Source organism: Miscanthus floridulus, chromosome 4, assembly GCF_019320115.1.
Source record: "Miscanthus floridulus cultivar M001 chromosome 4, ASM1932011v1, whole genome shotgun sequence".
NCBI classification, from domain to species: Eukaryota; Viridiplantae; Streptophyta; class Magnoliopsida; order Poales; family Poaceae; genus Miscanthus; species Miscanthus floridulus.
In genome coordinates this window covers 78,100,566-78,114,723 of record NC_089583.1, presented here as the reverse complement: position 1 = coordinate 78,114,723, position 14,158 = coordinate 78,100,566, and the positions used below count along the sequence as shown (strand labels likewise).

The 14,158-nt window shown below is 43.7% G+C and overlaps 1 protein-coding gene across 1 annotated transcript; it reads right to left on the bottom strand.

Annotated features, from left to right (window-relative positions):
- Positions 1–400: 400 nt before the first annotated feature.
- On the bottom strand, positions 401–3,865 carry LOC136551788 (bHLH transcription factor RHL1-like). The gene is made up of 7 exons (XM_066543331.1): positions 3,199–3,865; positions 2,995–3,084; positions 2,699–2,890; positions 2,336–2,401; positions 1,683–1,748; positions 1,482–1,550; positions 401–1,154 (listed from the first exon to the last, which is right to left on the bottom strand). Exons 1-7 carry the CDS (start codon positions 3,715–3,717, stop codon positions 735–737), a joined length of 1,422 nt encoding a protein of 473 aa, XP_066399428.1. The 5' UTR covers positions 3,718–3,865; the 3' UTR covers positions 401–734.
- Positions 3,866–14,158: the final 10,293 nt, after the last annotated feature.

Genomic DNA, 14,158 nt, shown 5'->3' with positions numbered 1-14,158 from the left:
TAAACGATAACTTAAACAAACAATAAATCCTCAACCTAAAATTCCAAGCATCAGTCTGATATATCCCTCAAGTCCCTACCGAGCTAGAATACCAGCACATTTTGTTCTTCACTGGTGGGGCCGAGAACAACTTCCCAGGAGTACCAAGATATAGCAAGATACACTTGAGAATATAAAAATATAATAAAACTGGAAAAGAATGGGTTAGTAGCCAAAGCTGGGAGACCAAATTCCCCGTCCAACCGTAAAGGACAAATTTGAGCGTAAATTGAAGAGAAAGTGGGCCCAGACAAAGCAAGCAAGGGCAGGAACAGAAAAAGGAGGGGGAAAAAGTTGATGCGGATGGCGGGAAAAGAGAGGGTAAAGCTGGCAGAAAGCCAGCAGAGGAGAGAACCAAGGATTAGCTAATTGATACTATTTACTTTTAAAAAACAGCATACAGGGATTAATATTAAACAAGAAAAAACAATAATAACACTAGGAAGAAATAAGAAAAAAAAGAAAGAAAAGGAAAAGGGGAAGTCTGAAGGCTGCTGCCGCACAGCTGCAGACCTGCAGTGCTGAGAGCCCGTGGGTCCGCCGGGGTGCGCAAGGAGCCCACGTTTCCCAGGAGTCCAACCAAGTGAGCGAGAGAGAGACGACCCACGGATTCGGAAGTGGAGGCTGACGCCGTCATCTCAGGATATCGTGGTTTCGCCGTAAGTGAAACGGCAGCCGTCGCCTCCTCGAGCGGATCACGGCTTCGACACGGACGCGGCGTCCTTGGGATGCTGCTGCTGCTGCGAGTGCGAGCCCTCGCCATCAGCCCCGGCGCCGTTGGCCATGGCCGACTGCGCCGTGAGCACGGACATGCTCGGGGAGGCTGGCACGACGTCGGCTCCGCTTCCAGCGCCGCCGTTCATGCCGTGGGGCAACCGCATGGCGGCCATGTGGTGCGCGGCGGCGGCGACCGCGAGGCCTCCCCCCACCGGCGGTCGCATGTGGCACGTCGCGGAGGATATGGCGGAGGCGAGGGAGACGGGCATGAGGCACAGGCCCTTCCCCTGCAGGTACTGCATGGCGGCGCCCATGTCCTCCTCCATCAGCTTCGCCACCTGCTGCTCCGTCACCGCCAGGCCATCGCTCCCGGCCGCGGCCGCCGCCCCGCCTCGACCCTGCATGCAACACGGTCCACAAAGAAGCAGAGGTCAAGAGATTCATCGGGCACGCGTGTACTGTTACTGTACCCAGCGGCGTGGTGCTGGCGCGGGGCAGCCGCGTCATTTCGCGCGGAGGCACGCGAGGCACTGTGGGCTGCTGCGGCAGTGGCAGTAGCCATCAGCCGTGGCACTGGAAAGTTTGTTCACATCCCGCTCTGGATTCTTTCGAGTGCGGCAAAAGCTAGACTAGAGAGAGAAGCAGAAGCTGCATGCCTTGCCACTTGATCGACTGCAATGCAAGTGGGGCAGAGAGAAGGAGAGCTTGGGGGAGGCTAGAGTTACCTCCGAGGACATGTCGGCCACGAGCGGCGCGACGGCAGCGGCGCCACCTAGCCGGCTCATGCTCAGCACCTGCGTGGGTTGGTAAACGCAGATTACATGCATGTCAGCAACTCCATCAACAACATCATCGTATCATACATACATGGATCGAGTACACTGCTGCTACGAGTACAGTACTGCCATTCAACATTTCATGCTTGCCTTGACTTGGAGCTGCAGGAACTTGACGTAGTCGATGATCTCGTCCAGCATCGACGCCTTGTCCGTCTGCATGCACGGCGCAGCCATACGACATGGATCAGTACTCGGCGACGGCGAGCAAGCCCATGCCAAGCGCAAAGATCGAACAAAAAGGAGGATGGAGGTGGACGGCTGAAAAGAAAGCGCTAAAGCTAGAGTCTCTTCCCCTTCTTCGGAAGCGGCGCCGCGCGCGACATGGGCAGGAATTCTAGGCGGAGAAAAAGCCATGCGATGCCCTGCTTCGTCCCCGGGCGGTCGCCGAGGGAGCACGGTGCTGGTCAAGTACGTAGGCCAACGTGCGGGTAAATGTGCCCCGCACCCGCGCCCACCACCGGCCACACCTCCCGCCCACGCGGCTGCTAGCTCAATCTGGTGACTGACGACTCCTACAGCTCTCCGGCCGGGCACGGCGTTGGTTGGACTCTAGTAAAGCTGCGTGCTGTCTTCCATTGTTTAATCCCCCATTTTCCTCGGCACAAACTCGCTACGAGTGATTGGGGGAACCTTTATTACCAGCATCGATTATCTCCCAACAACCAAAACCCTAGGCCGCCGCCTGTGCAATCTCTCCTCTCTCGTCTTCTCAAAGCAAGCGTGTATGCAATTGATCTCACCTTGTTGGCGTTGGACACCAGCTCCTGCAGCGCCTTCATCCTCTCCGCGATCCTCTCTCTCCGGAGCTGCAAAACGGCGACGGCGACGACAGGGAAAGAATATGAGAACAAAGAAACGGACAAAGGAATAGCAGTGGTTGGGACGTTGGGGTTGGGAGTCGGAACGGAGAACAATCCAAACCCAGGAAACAACAACAGACAGTCAGTCAGACACGGGAGCTGATTAGCAACTGCCGTCGAGGATTTTATTAGCCGAATTGAAAATTAACTACTCGACGACGTGACTAATTGGAGACGCAGAGCGGCAATTATATTATTAGCGAGGGGAGAGGGAGGAGGAGCGTCGTCGCGCGCGTAGCTCACCCGCTCCGCGATGCTGTGGGGGTCGGTGGCCTGGCCGCGCCGCGCCCGTACGCGCTGCCTGGGCGGCGCCGCCGCGCCTCCGCCCGCAGGCCCGGCCTGCGGCTGCCACACGCCGCCGGATGCGCCCGCGCCTCCGCCTCCGCCTCCGCCTCCTCCACCGAAGCCCTGGCCCGGCAACGTCGGCGTTTGCTGCTGCGAGAATCAAAACCGTGCTCGCTTTAGAGATTATACAGGTGGCGGCATGTGTGCTGCAAGCATTAAGCCATGTACGCATGTGATTCGTTGATCTTGCGAACCTGCGGATGCGACTGAAAATGCTGTTGCTGTTGCTGCTGCTGGAGCGATCCGGCAAAGGAACCGCCGAAGACGCCGCCGGCTTCTCCTCCCTGGAACGAACGAACTCCGAATAAAAACGCGAACTTTTTCGCAAAAGATACTAGATTCTTGACGGGGAAAAAGGCTGCAAGTGGATTTGAGCAAAGAAGGCGATGGATCAGTACAGCGGAGTTGGCGGCAGCTTTGAGTAGCGCCTGCACGTCGCCGCCCGATCCGCCACTGCCGAGGGAGAGCGGGAGGAGCAGGCCGCCGTCTCCGCTGCCGCCGCCGCCGCCGCCCGTCGAGCGGCCCATGCCCTGCAGCAATATATGGTGTCCCTGCCTCAGATCGGCCAGCTGCTGCAGCACCACGTGCTTCGCGGCCTCCGCGCGGCCGCCTGCAGGGCCGCCGCTGATCTGGTGCTGCCGGAGCCGTGCCAGCAAGGCGGACTCGTCGTACAAGCCCCCACCGAAGTGCTGCGCCTGGTGTTGCATCCCCTCCGCCTGCGCGCCGCCATCCGGCGCCTTCCCTCCCGCCGCGGATGCCAGTTCCGGCCATGCCGACGGCGGCAGGCCACCGAGCATCTGGTCCAGGAAGTCGTCGTGCATGCCGCCGCCCGCAGCGCCTGCTGCCGCGCGCAGGTCGTCGAGGGAGATCTGGCCGGCGGCGGCTATGGCCTGCATTTCCCGCGTCGTGGGCTGCATCCCTCGCTAGTCGCTAGGGTTTACGAGGAAGCTGGATGGCTAAGCTGAGGAAAGGTTGGTGGTGGCTGGCTCGAAGGAAGGGAAAGACAAGCAGCAGGAGCAGCAGACCGGGTTGGCGTCGCCGGCTATTTATAACGGGGGCGGCGGCTAGCTATTTGTTTTACGAGTACTCCACGGGATGGATCGTGGAATGGAATGGAATGGATGATGATGAGCTGCGTGTAGACTGGATACGGCTATGACTAGTGTGTGACTAGTCAAGTGTTTGATTCAGTGGTTGACAGTAGATTAGTACAAGTTGTACCGTATCATGTGGTTGACAGTGGTGGAAATAGACGGGTGGATCTTCTATGCAGACTAACTGAATACATTTCAAATGAAAGGTCATGATTACCATCTTAACTGCTTTCTGGACTGGAAATTTCAATCAACAATTCAAATTGTCATTTCGCTTTGGGAAAAAAAAAGATGATTGATATATATGAACTCGATTTATTTCAGAATTTTCAGCCTGGGTCAATAATGAAGTCGTAGTATGCCCCCAGGAAAATGGATAGGGTGAGCTAGCAGCAACGAAGTCGCAATGCTAACTCCTTTGCCACACATCTTCAGGTTTCTTTAAGGAGGAATATCTTATTTTGTTCGTCCGCCGAAAGAAAAATCTAAAATTTTGTAATACACTAATACATGTGCTAAATTTTCTATGGTCTATGTGGCATATTATTTTACTCAATAGATGTGTAGTCATAAATCGTACTAGGCTCGGTTTTGTCCCTCAACTAAGTAAAATAGTCCTAAGTTCGAACTAAGAGTTTATTCTCGTTTTTATTCAGAATGTACATTATATTTTATTAAAAATAGATTCAAGATCCTAGTCTCCACTCTTAGTTCCTATACACTGGCATGAACAATTGTTTTAAGCATGCACCATGGCACTCAAGATGTTGAATTTTGTATATCAAAAAGTTATAGGTGTAGTAGTATTGTTTTATAAAAATAGAGCTTTTAGAATTAAACTACCAATGTTGATATAATGAAGTAACAACTTAAAAAATTCTATAATTTTAGTATAACTTAAAATGACTTGCTAGTGTTATTATATTTCGTTTGTTAAGGAAACATTATTTCATGGCCGATAAACTACAACATGTATATTTATCGCTAATGTACTTTGTACCTATGGTGACATATGCAAATTCACCAACTCGGCTGCTGGTTAGATTTCTTGTGGTGAAACCTATCTATCCAAGTAAGCCCATGACTTGACATGTGCTCTTGCACTTTTTCGAATTTATTCTAGGTGTCTAGTTTAGATGTAAATTTAGAAGTTACTTTGTTTATTTTTATATGACAGATGTGATAACTTTTTGAAAAAAGGGTCCAGTGTATATATATTATTGACAATGATGATTATAATCTGACAAATTAAAGGCTAGATGTTCAAGATTTTTGTAAGTTTTTAGGAAATTTCTTTTTGCCAACTCATGAAAATTAATGTGTAGTTGGAGGTCTCCAAATTGTAATATTAAGATGATGATTGTGATCTTAAAAAATACTAATGATTAGATATTTCATTTTTATGAAATTTTCTATGGATTATGTAGTTTAGCTCTCTTAAAAACAAATATGGAGTCTCATCTCCAACTAGTAATAGTAAGGGAGTATAAAATACTCCATGGTCTCATGATAAATTAAATTCTAGAATTGTGCCTAGTAAAACTATTTTAGTTTGATTAGTTTTTTTTATAAAAAGAAGACCTATGTTTATAACACTAAATAAATATGTACGCCATAAAAGGACATTTCATGTTGTATCTAATTATACTGATTTGTGTAACAAATATTTTCTTTTTTCTCTATAATTTTGGTTGAACTTAAGAAAGTTTAAATTAGGATAACTCTAGAAGTTTTGCGATGAAGGGAATATCTTAGGCCCTATTCGCTTGAACTTATTAGTCGTACCGTTTCAGTGAAATAACAATATTTTTCTTTCACAATAATTTAGCATCAGCATCAACCGTTTTTTCAGCCTGCCGAACATAGCCTTAATATGTTGTCCTTTTGCAGATGGTATAAGAATTTGAGACGTGGCAGTGGGAGTATTTTAACAGGAACTGTTGTATCTTCACGTACACATGCAGCGAAGGGGTGCTTTTAAATGCCCGAACTACAGTTAAATAAAACCCTATATGTGTTCAAGGTAAAGAAACGAACAAGACGAGGACGAAAGGTGTTTCTCTTCACCGTAAGCGCCCGTACCGATGCCTCTCTTTACGTTGTCAGCATCGCCACACGGCAGCTGTCGACTCGTCCCCTGAGGAACGGCAAAGGACGAACACATGCGTGTCCGGACGAGATGCAGAAGGTGTCCCGGATTCTCGGTGTCTGCGGTAGCTAGCTAGTAAGGGCAGTCCCAGTGCTATTAGTTTCTATACTTATTAATTTCTATACACACTTCATATAGAAACTATAGGCTCAATAAATAATTTCTATAAAATAATTTTTTATTCAATCACATACATTCTCTTTTCATTCTCTATCAATCACATGCTTTCATGTCTTGGTTCTCGTGTAGATATGATTTATAACTTAGACCTGGGTTTTATGATTTTTGCTCTCTCTCTTCAATAACTATCTTGCCAAATCAACAAAATATTTATGTGACAGTACAATTAATATCTATAGAAATTATGATGGTTTCTGCATTGAGAGTTCCCTAATCTGACTTATGATGATGAACTAGTGCACACACATATGTCTGCTGCCATTTCAGTTGTTCGTTACTATATGTTCTGAGAGACATAATTTCACCTTGTCAAAACTGGCTATCTTTTTCTTGCCATTCTGTTTTATTTAGATGAGTGTTTGACCAATAAAACAGAGCTATTATGAGTTGTGCCAATCATACCCTAAGGCATTGCTTTCTTAACGTAAGCACGGTGGATCCCCTCGTCCAGCTCGATGGATCAGGCAACCGAACCGTTTGTGCAGTAGTGCTATGCATATGCAGACATGCAGTTAGTTTGTAACACCAGTCCCGATCGAGCCAACTGGCCGTCCAGATAAACTCCAAAGGGATCCTGATTCCTGCCGTCGGCATCGTCCGGCCTCTGCATAAAAACAACGTGGTACACAATAAGTATACGGCCGCAACTAGGTTGACCATGTCTAACCACTTTGCACACAGCGTCTGTCACACACTTGATCATTGGCCGACTTCAGAGTTGAGTCTGCTGGTGGGAGATCGAGCGCCGAGCGACGCAAGCAAAGGGCTCGAGCTCGTCTCGTCGGCAAAACAAAAGTGTGACTATATTACTCCACCATCTTCTGCTCGTTACGAAAGCTCTAGGATGCGGAGGACCCCTCGATCGCTAGCTGTGTAGCTTGTGCGGCTGTGCCGAACATTCCCGTCGGGGATCGAGCTGTATGCCGTGCTCATCACATCAGTCGTGTGAGCGGGAGTTAGGCATGCAAAAGACAGAGCCAGCAATTGGACAGTGTGCCCGTGATCCAACGCGCCGAGATCTAACAAGCTGACCTGCGCGCCATTGTTAGGTCTCTCGTCTCTGCAAGATGTATATGTATATACCCTGTTTATTTTCGAAAATTCAGAGCAGGAACAATGTAACACAACGAAGAACTAGCAGCTAGCCCCTGAATAACATACGCAGACGTCCACGTACGTACAGGCACATTCGTCCCGGTAAACGCACATACGTAATATTTCTACATATGATCACTTTTGAAAGATGAAGTTGACAGATCCTGAGATTGACGAAAGAAATAGCCTATAATAATAAAGCAGGAAAATATGGACTTGTGTAAGTCGGAATTGAAACTACAGGTGGGACTTGGACTTGGCCCGTGCCTTACCGGCATGGCACGACCCTCTCAACAAGCATAGTGCTGCTGTGGATCATGACATGACATCTAGGCACGTCAGCCCATGTCGGTATGGCACGACAAATCTTTATCTCAGTCCATGTGCAGTTTTCATGCACGCCGCTGCGCTTCGTGTCATGCCAGCCCAGTCTTAGTCCTCTGTACTACTTCACGGAAGTATCATTGACTTTCATAATACATTCAAGAATTAGATAAGAGGCAGTATATTAAATAACTAAATACTAGGTAATTATACTGTAGCGTCGTATTCACTTGCCATTTTCGAGCTTTGTCCGTCCAAATATACAATCTAATATACAGAGCCAGGGCGTGCATCCCATTGTGGTGCTTTTAGGACATGCTGAAAAATCGTTCCACAGTCCAGCTTCAAATGGCAACTACCGAAGTTCCGGCTCTAATTTAAACTAAGGTGGTGTTTGGATTTAGGATTAAAGTTTAGGTTAGTACATTCGGAGGCTAATTAAGAGAACTAAACATGAGCTAATTGTAAAACTATTGCACATATGGAGACTAATTTGCGGAACGAATTTATTAAGCCTACTTAATCCATCATTAGCACATATCTACTGTAGCACCACATTATCAAATCATGGACTAATTAGACTTAATAGATTCGTCTCGCAAGTTAGACTCCATCTATGCAATTAGTTTTATAATTAGTCTATACTCTAAATTAGTGTCCAAACATCCGATGTGACAGGACTAAAGTTTAGAAGGGGATATCCAAACACCACCTAATATAACTGGGTAAACTATGTTTAATTTATAGTTAGCTACTACCTGATTGCCCACGATAAATCAACGAAACAGTACTCTTTATCCTGACTTTTCAGGGAAACGAACAGCCGTAGTCGGCTCGATCCTAGGGTTGGCAGATGTTTCTGTTTGCAGACGAAGAACAGAGACGGAAAGTGATGCTTTCTTCTGTGGACGTGGGGTACCTCCTGTAACCCACTAGACCTGCTAGCTGAATGCTGAATGTGATCGAGGTCGACTGCATCCATTAGCATCAAACTGTGTGAAGTGAAAGGGTGAAACTGAAACTATACTGTTTTGGTCATTCGGAGTTTTTCAGACGCATCTAGATTCCTCACTCGAATATTCGGGCCGCAACAAACGTTACCGTCAGGAATCAGGATCGGCGCCAGGGGTACCTGTATTCCGTGGAATAGCCAAGATTTTGGGGTCTGCTTGGAATGGAGAATTTCTAAAGGAAAAGCAAATGAATGAATTTCATAGGAAATTTTTTTCAACTTGTTGTTGGGAACAAAGGAAACCTGCATTCCTTTCCAAAGGAAAGGCTAACCTTGCTTTACAAAACATGGGAACAAAAGCATCCAAGGAAACCTAAAGAAAAAATTCCTACAATGTTTTCTCAAGTTCTCAAGCATGGAACCTTTGCTTCTTTGGGCACATGTGACATTTTTGTTTTCCTGCAATCCAAACACCCCAAAGTTTCTATTCTTTTCAAATCCTGTAGTTTTTATTTTCCGCTCTATTCTATTCTAGCATTTTTCTCTATTTCTTTGTTTTGCATTCCTGCGATCCGAACATGCCCTCTCTCTCTCTCTCTCTCTTTATATATATATATAGTGTACATGTAGAGCCCACTGTCTAATTGGACCAAAAGCCCACGGATGAATGGCCCACAAGGCCACAAGAAACAGCCCTTCTATTGAGCGCCTCGCGACTCACCTACTCCATCATCCGTCCCAAGCCAGCAGCGGCAATAGAGTTAAATGCCCTGTTCGAAAGTACTGTTGACTGATTTGTTGTGAGAGAAAAATACTGTTCGTTGGCTGAAAAAATACGACTTATAAGCCCAGCGAACAGGACGAAAGCGTATTCTCAAAGAAAAAAAAACAGAGTTAAAGCGGTGGCCGGTGGAGCCGAAGCCGGCAAAACCTCTGTCAAATAGCCCAACATGGGCTCTCCGGACTAAAGTAGTTGTCACTTGTTAGCCTTGATCCTCATTCGCCTTGTTTTCTTGGTGAGAGGATCAGCATTCGCCTTGTAGCACCTTTGGGCTTTGGCAGCAGGCCGCTGAAAGAACCAGAACGCTTTCGTTATATGGGCTGGGCTGAGTTTGGGCCTATGCTAAATGCCAGGTATGGAGCCAATGACAACTTCTTTCCGCCGTCCAGGGCTGGTAAAGTTCTCGTCAATTTGGAGGGGTACAGATTTCGACGGGAAGTGAGTGAAACCTCTTTGTCAGGTTGCCGCTTGAGACTAGATTAGAGTTCTCCTAAATGTAGGCCCTGTTGAGATGGTAATTAGCTGCTAATGATTAGTTATGTGGATTCAAACAGATTATAGATAATTATAATCAACTAATAACTATTTTAGTAGTTAAACCAAAATAGCCAATAGCAGCTAATAATAGTTATAACATATTAACTAGCTAACTATTAGTAGTTAATGGGTCCAAACAGGCCATTAATTTCCTAATGTTTTTATATCGGACTATTCTAAACAAAAATCTCTCCTAAATTCTTTTCATCCATATTAGTTTCATTGATTTGGCTCACCCCGCGTGAGATGGATGGTGGTTGCCTCTTGGAGGTTCCCGTAGGGACCTCGGCTCTAGCGTCAGTAGTGGCCATGGGTATTGAGGGATTTAAACTATGATGGTCAGATTTAGGGCCTGTTTGATGAGCTAGGGCTAAGGCTATTTGCTTGTTAGGCTAAAAATTAGCTTAAATTAGTTAAGGTTGACTAGCTAATTGGCTAACAACTAGTTAAATATTTGTCTATAAAAATTAGCTCATCTTTTAGCCTTTATGTGTGGATGTGCTAGAGCTAATTTGATTAATTTTTAGCTAGCTACTAATTAGCCCTTTATCCAAACATACCCTTAATCTAATATTGCATTCAAAAAATAATTTAACTTTAGTTTCTTATTAACAATATAAATGTAATATGAACCTATAAATAGACAATTATAATAAGTTTTGTTTTTTCTAGATATATTATTTTTACTATGTATTTAGACATAATGTATATCTATATTCATAGCAAAAGTTATGTATCTAAAAACCTAAAATGTCAGAACGGAGGGAATACTAAATAAGACGATTTGGTCGGATTCGAGAAAGGTCAATGCTCGAGTTACTCGTTATGCACCGACAAGCCGTATGGGCTGTGAGGTGTTTCGTGGGTAAAACATATACCCCTCTACAAAGTTACTTTATCATGATCTTGCTCATGTCTTCTAGCTTCTGAGTAGAGTTAATTTGTGGAAAGACTCGTGAGAGGTCGAGCTTCAATTGCTTGTTGCTCATAACTGTTAAACTATGCCATGCTTATGGTTAGAGCATAGACAACTTTACTCTTTCGTATAAACATAAAACCAACTTTTATTTCTTACTAATGCTAAGTACATAATTCTTTTTTATTACTTATTTATAAGTCATACTAAGTACACTCGTATACTCATGATACTACGGTTGGAGTTTTGCAGGTGAGGACGCTCCTAGTTATGGATATTTCTATGCCCCAATCCCTCGACAGTTTGGAGTACTAGGGTGCCCTCCATGTGAGATGTAGCTTATTGGTGTCGTATGCGCCATAAGAATGTATCAAACTTCCTCCATCCGTCCATTTTTATTTGTCATTTTACTGACTGAAAAGTCAATTGTACTCAACTTTGATAAAATTTATATAAGAAAATATTAACGTTTACGGTATATACTTAGTATCATTAGATAGATCGTTGAATATATTTTCGTAGTAAATTTATTTAGAGATAGAAATATTACTAATATTTTGGATAAACTTAGTTAAAGTTGAGAAAGATTGACCCGTACATTTTCCATAGCGACAAATATAAAGGGACATAGGGAGTATGTTAAGCTTTCAGTAGTAGAACTCTGATGTATGGATATGTGCTTTGTGCTAAACTAAGTGTGGAAGAAAACATTTGATGTAAATTTAAGTACTTTTAGTGTGATGTGAACTTGTATTAAACTATGGATTCTGTTGTGCAATCGATCCCGGACAAAGGTTGCATAATTTTACGCATTACAAATGATAGAACATGGGGATGACCGAATTAATTGAGTTAAGCCGATATTGGATCTTTTTTTTAAAAAAGAAATATATTAATATCTCAACTTCTACATCGACCAATGTATATACCTGTCTCTTATTATAAACACGAGCACTGCGGTCCATAGAATCTCAAAAACAAAGTTTTGAGCCACAGGAAATAAAAGAAACGTTTCCAAAATCGATATCTATAAAGCAATTATACTGCTAAATCTCCAACCGTGTCTTGCAAACACCTCCATCGCGGTTGTCTCAATATTCCTGCATCCCATCTTCATCATTTGACGATCCCCTCCTCCTGTAATAGGGACCAGGACCTGGTCTAGTAGGTTCCTCTGAAAATAACCTGCAAATAAGATGGTGCTGAGACCTTGTTAAAAACTATATCATTTTGGGTTAACTATATCATTTTGGGTTAACCATATCACACAACAAATTGCACTTGCACCCCACAGGAATATGAGATTTTAGTTTTCTATTTATTCCTTCTAACCAGCCTGTAAACAAATTGTGTACGCTAGTTAGAGATATTAAATTAAAGGAAACATGAACAATTCGCCACATGAATTTAGCAAAATGACAGTCTAAGAGTAAATGTTGTATAGACTCGTCTGAAGAACAGAAACAACACTTTCTATCTCCTTGCCACCACATAAAAACTTTAATTTTGAGAGGTAGTTTTAGTTTCCAGATTAATATGTTATATGGTATAGCTTTGGCTCCTAATAAGGCTCTATACATGGATTTGACTGAAAACAACCCATTCTGATGAAGCCCCCACACAAAACGATCCATTTGGTTTGTTAATTGTACATCTGCAACCATAGCGACCACATCATACCACGCTTGTAAATTAACATCTACTAGAGATCTCCTAAAAGCCACGTTTAACGGTGTCATAGACAACACCATTCTTACAGATGCGTCTTTTCTCCTAACAATATTATATAGTACGGGAAAGAGAGATTTTAGTGGACGTGGTCTTATCCACGAGTCCTCCCAAAATTGCACTTGAGACCCATCACCTAGATCAAACTTGTCTAACGAGAGAAACTCCCCCTTGTCCTTCATGAGGCTAGCCCAAAACTAGGAGTCTCCGGGCATGTATTGAACCTATGTCAAAGTTTTGTCCCTTAGATATTTATTCCTAAGCAAATGTTGTCAAACCCCATCTCTATTCAGCAACTTAAAAAGCCATTTGCTTAGGAGACACTTGTTATGAACATCTAAATTGAGGACTCCCAACCCTTCTTGATCTTTCAGCGTATATAGTATCTCCCACTTAGTCAATCTATATTTTTTCTTATGTTCATCAATCTGCTAAAAAACCATGACCTAAAATAATCCAACTTGTTCAGAACCCCTCTAGGTATTTAAAAAAAGAAAGCATGAACATGGAGAGACTACTCAAAACAGAGTTAATTAGAACAAGCTTCCCTCCTACCAACAACATCTTATTTCTCTAATAATTCAGCCTCTTTTGAAATCTTTCTTCAATATTTTTAGTCCTTATTCCTGAGTTTTCTATGATGCATATGAATTCCTAGATACCTAAACGGGAACAACCCTAAATCACACCAAAAAATTGTGCATATTTGTTTCGATTGGCTTTGGCCGCTCATAGCAAAACATTTCGTTTTTATAAAAACTGATCTTGAGTCTTGATAGCTGTTCAAAAGCACAAAATAAAAGCTTCATGTTTTTGACCCTCTCAATTGTCTATAAAGATAACAGTGTCATCTGCATACTGAAGGACTGAAAGTCCCTCATCTACCAAATGCGAAACAACCTTAAATTTGTTCAACCTCTTTAGCTCGTGAAATAAGGATAGCCAGCATGTCAACCACTATATTAAATAGGATTGGAGATAATGGATCCCCTGCCGCACTCTTTTCCTAGTTTGGAAATAATGGCCTATATTATCATTGACCTTTAGTGCAACACTCCCTCTACACATGACTTTTGAAATCCATTCAGACCAAGTTGGTGAGAATCCTTTCATTATGAGGACATGTTCTATAAAAGGCCACTTTAATTTATCGTATATTTTTTCAAAGTCTAGTTTTAAGATCACATCATCTTGTTGTTTCCTATGCAACTCATGAATCGTTTCATGCAACATCACAACTCCTTCCATGATATAGCGAACTGGGATAAAGGCCGTCTGCGACGGTCCTATCAGCTTATCTGCCACTTTCAAAATTCTATTATTTAGCACTTTCGTAAAAATCTTAAAGCTGACATTTAATAAACATATTGGCCTATATTGTTGTATCTGGGCCGCATCAATAATCTTTGGTAGTAATGTAATTACTCCAAAATTTAGGATATGAATAGGCAGCCTCTCGGCACGGAATTCATAAAAAAGTTCAATAAATCCGGCTTTACAACCTTCCAAAAGAATTTGTAAAATTCAGCGGGAAAACTATCCAGACCAGGTGCTTTGTTATGTTCCATATAAAAACTGCCATTTTAACCTCTTCCTCGCTGA

What these genes read in the sequence shown, in the direction of transcription:
- LOC136551788 (XM_066543331.1), bottom strand. Translation starts at nt 3,717, where the DNA reads ATGCAGCCCACGACGCGGGAAATGCAGGCCATAGCCGCCGCCGGCCAG. An exon ending in CCCACAGCATCGCGGAGCGG is followed by an intron (nt 2,402 to 2,698) that starts GTGAGCTACGCG and finishes GCCGTTTTGCAG; the next exon opens with CTCCGGAGAGAGAGGATCGC. An exon ending in TGGCCGACATGTCCTCGGAG is followed by an intron (nt 1,155 to 1,481) that starts GTAACTCTAGCC and finishes TGTTGCATGCAG; the next exon opens with GGTCGAGGCGGGGCGGCGGC.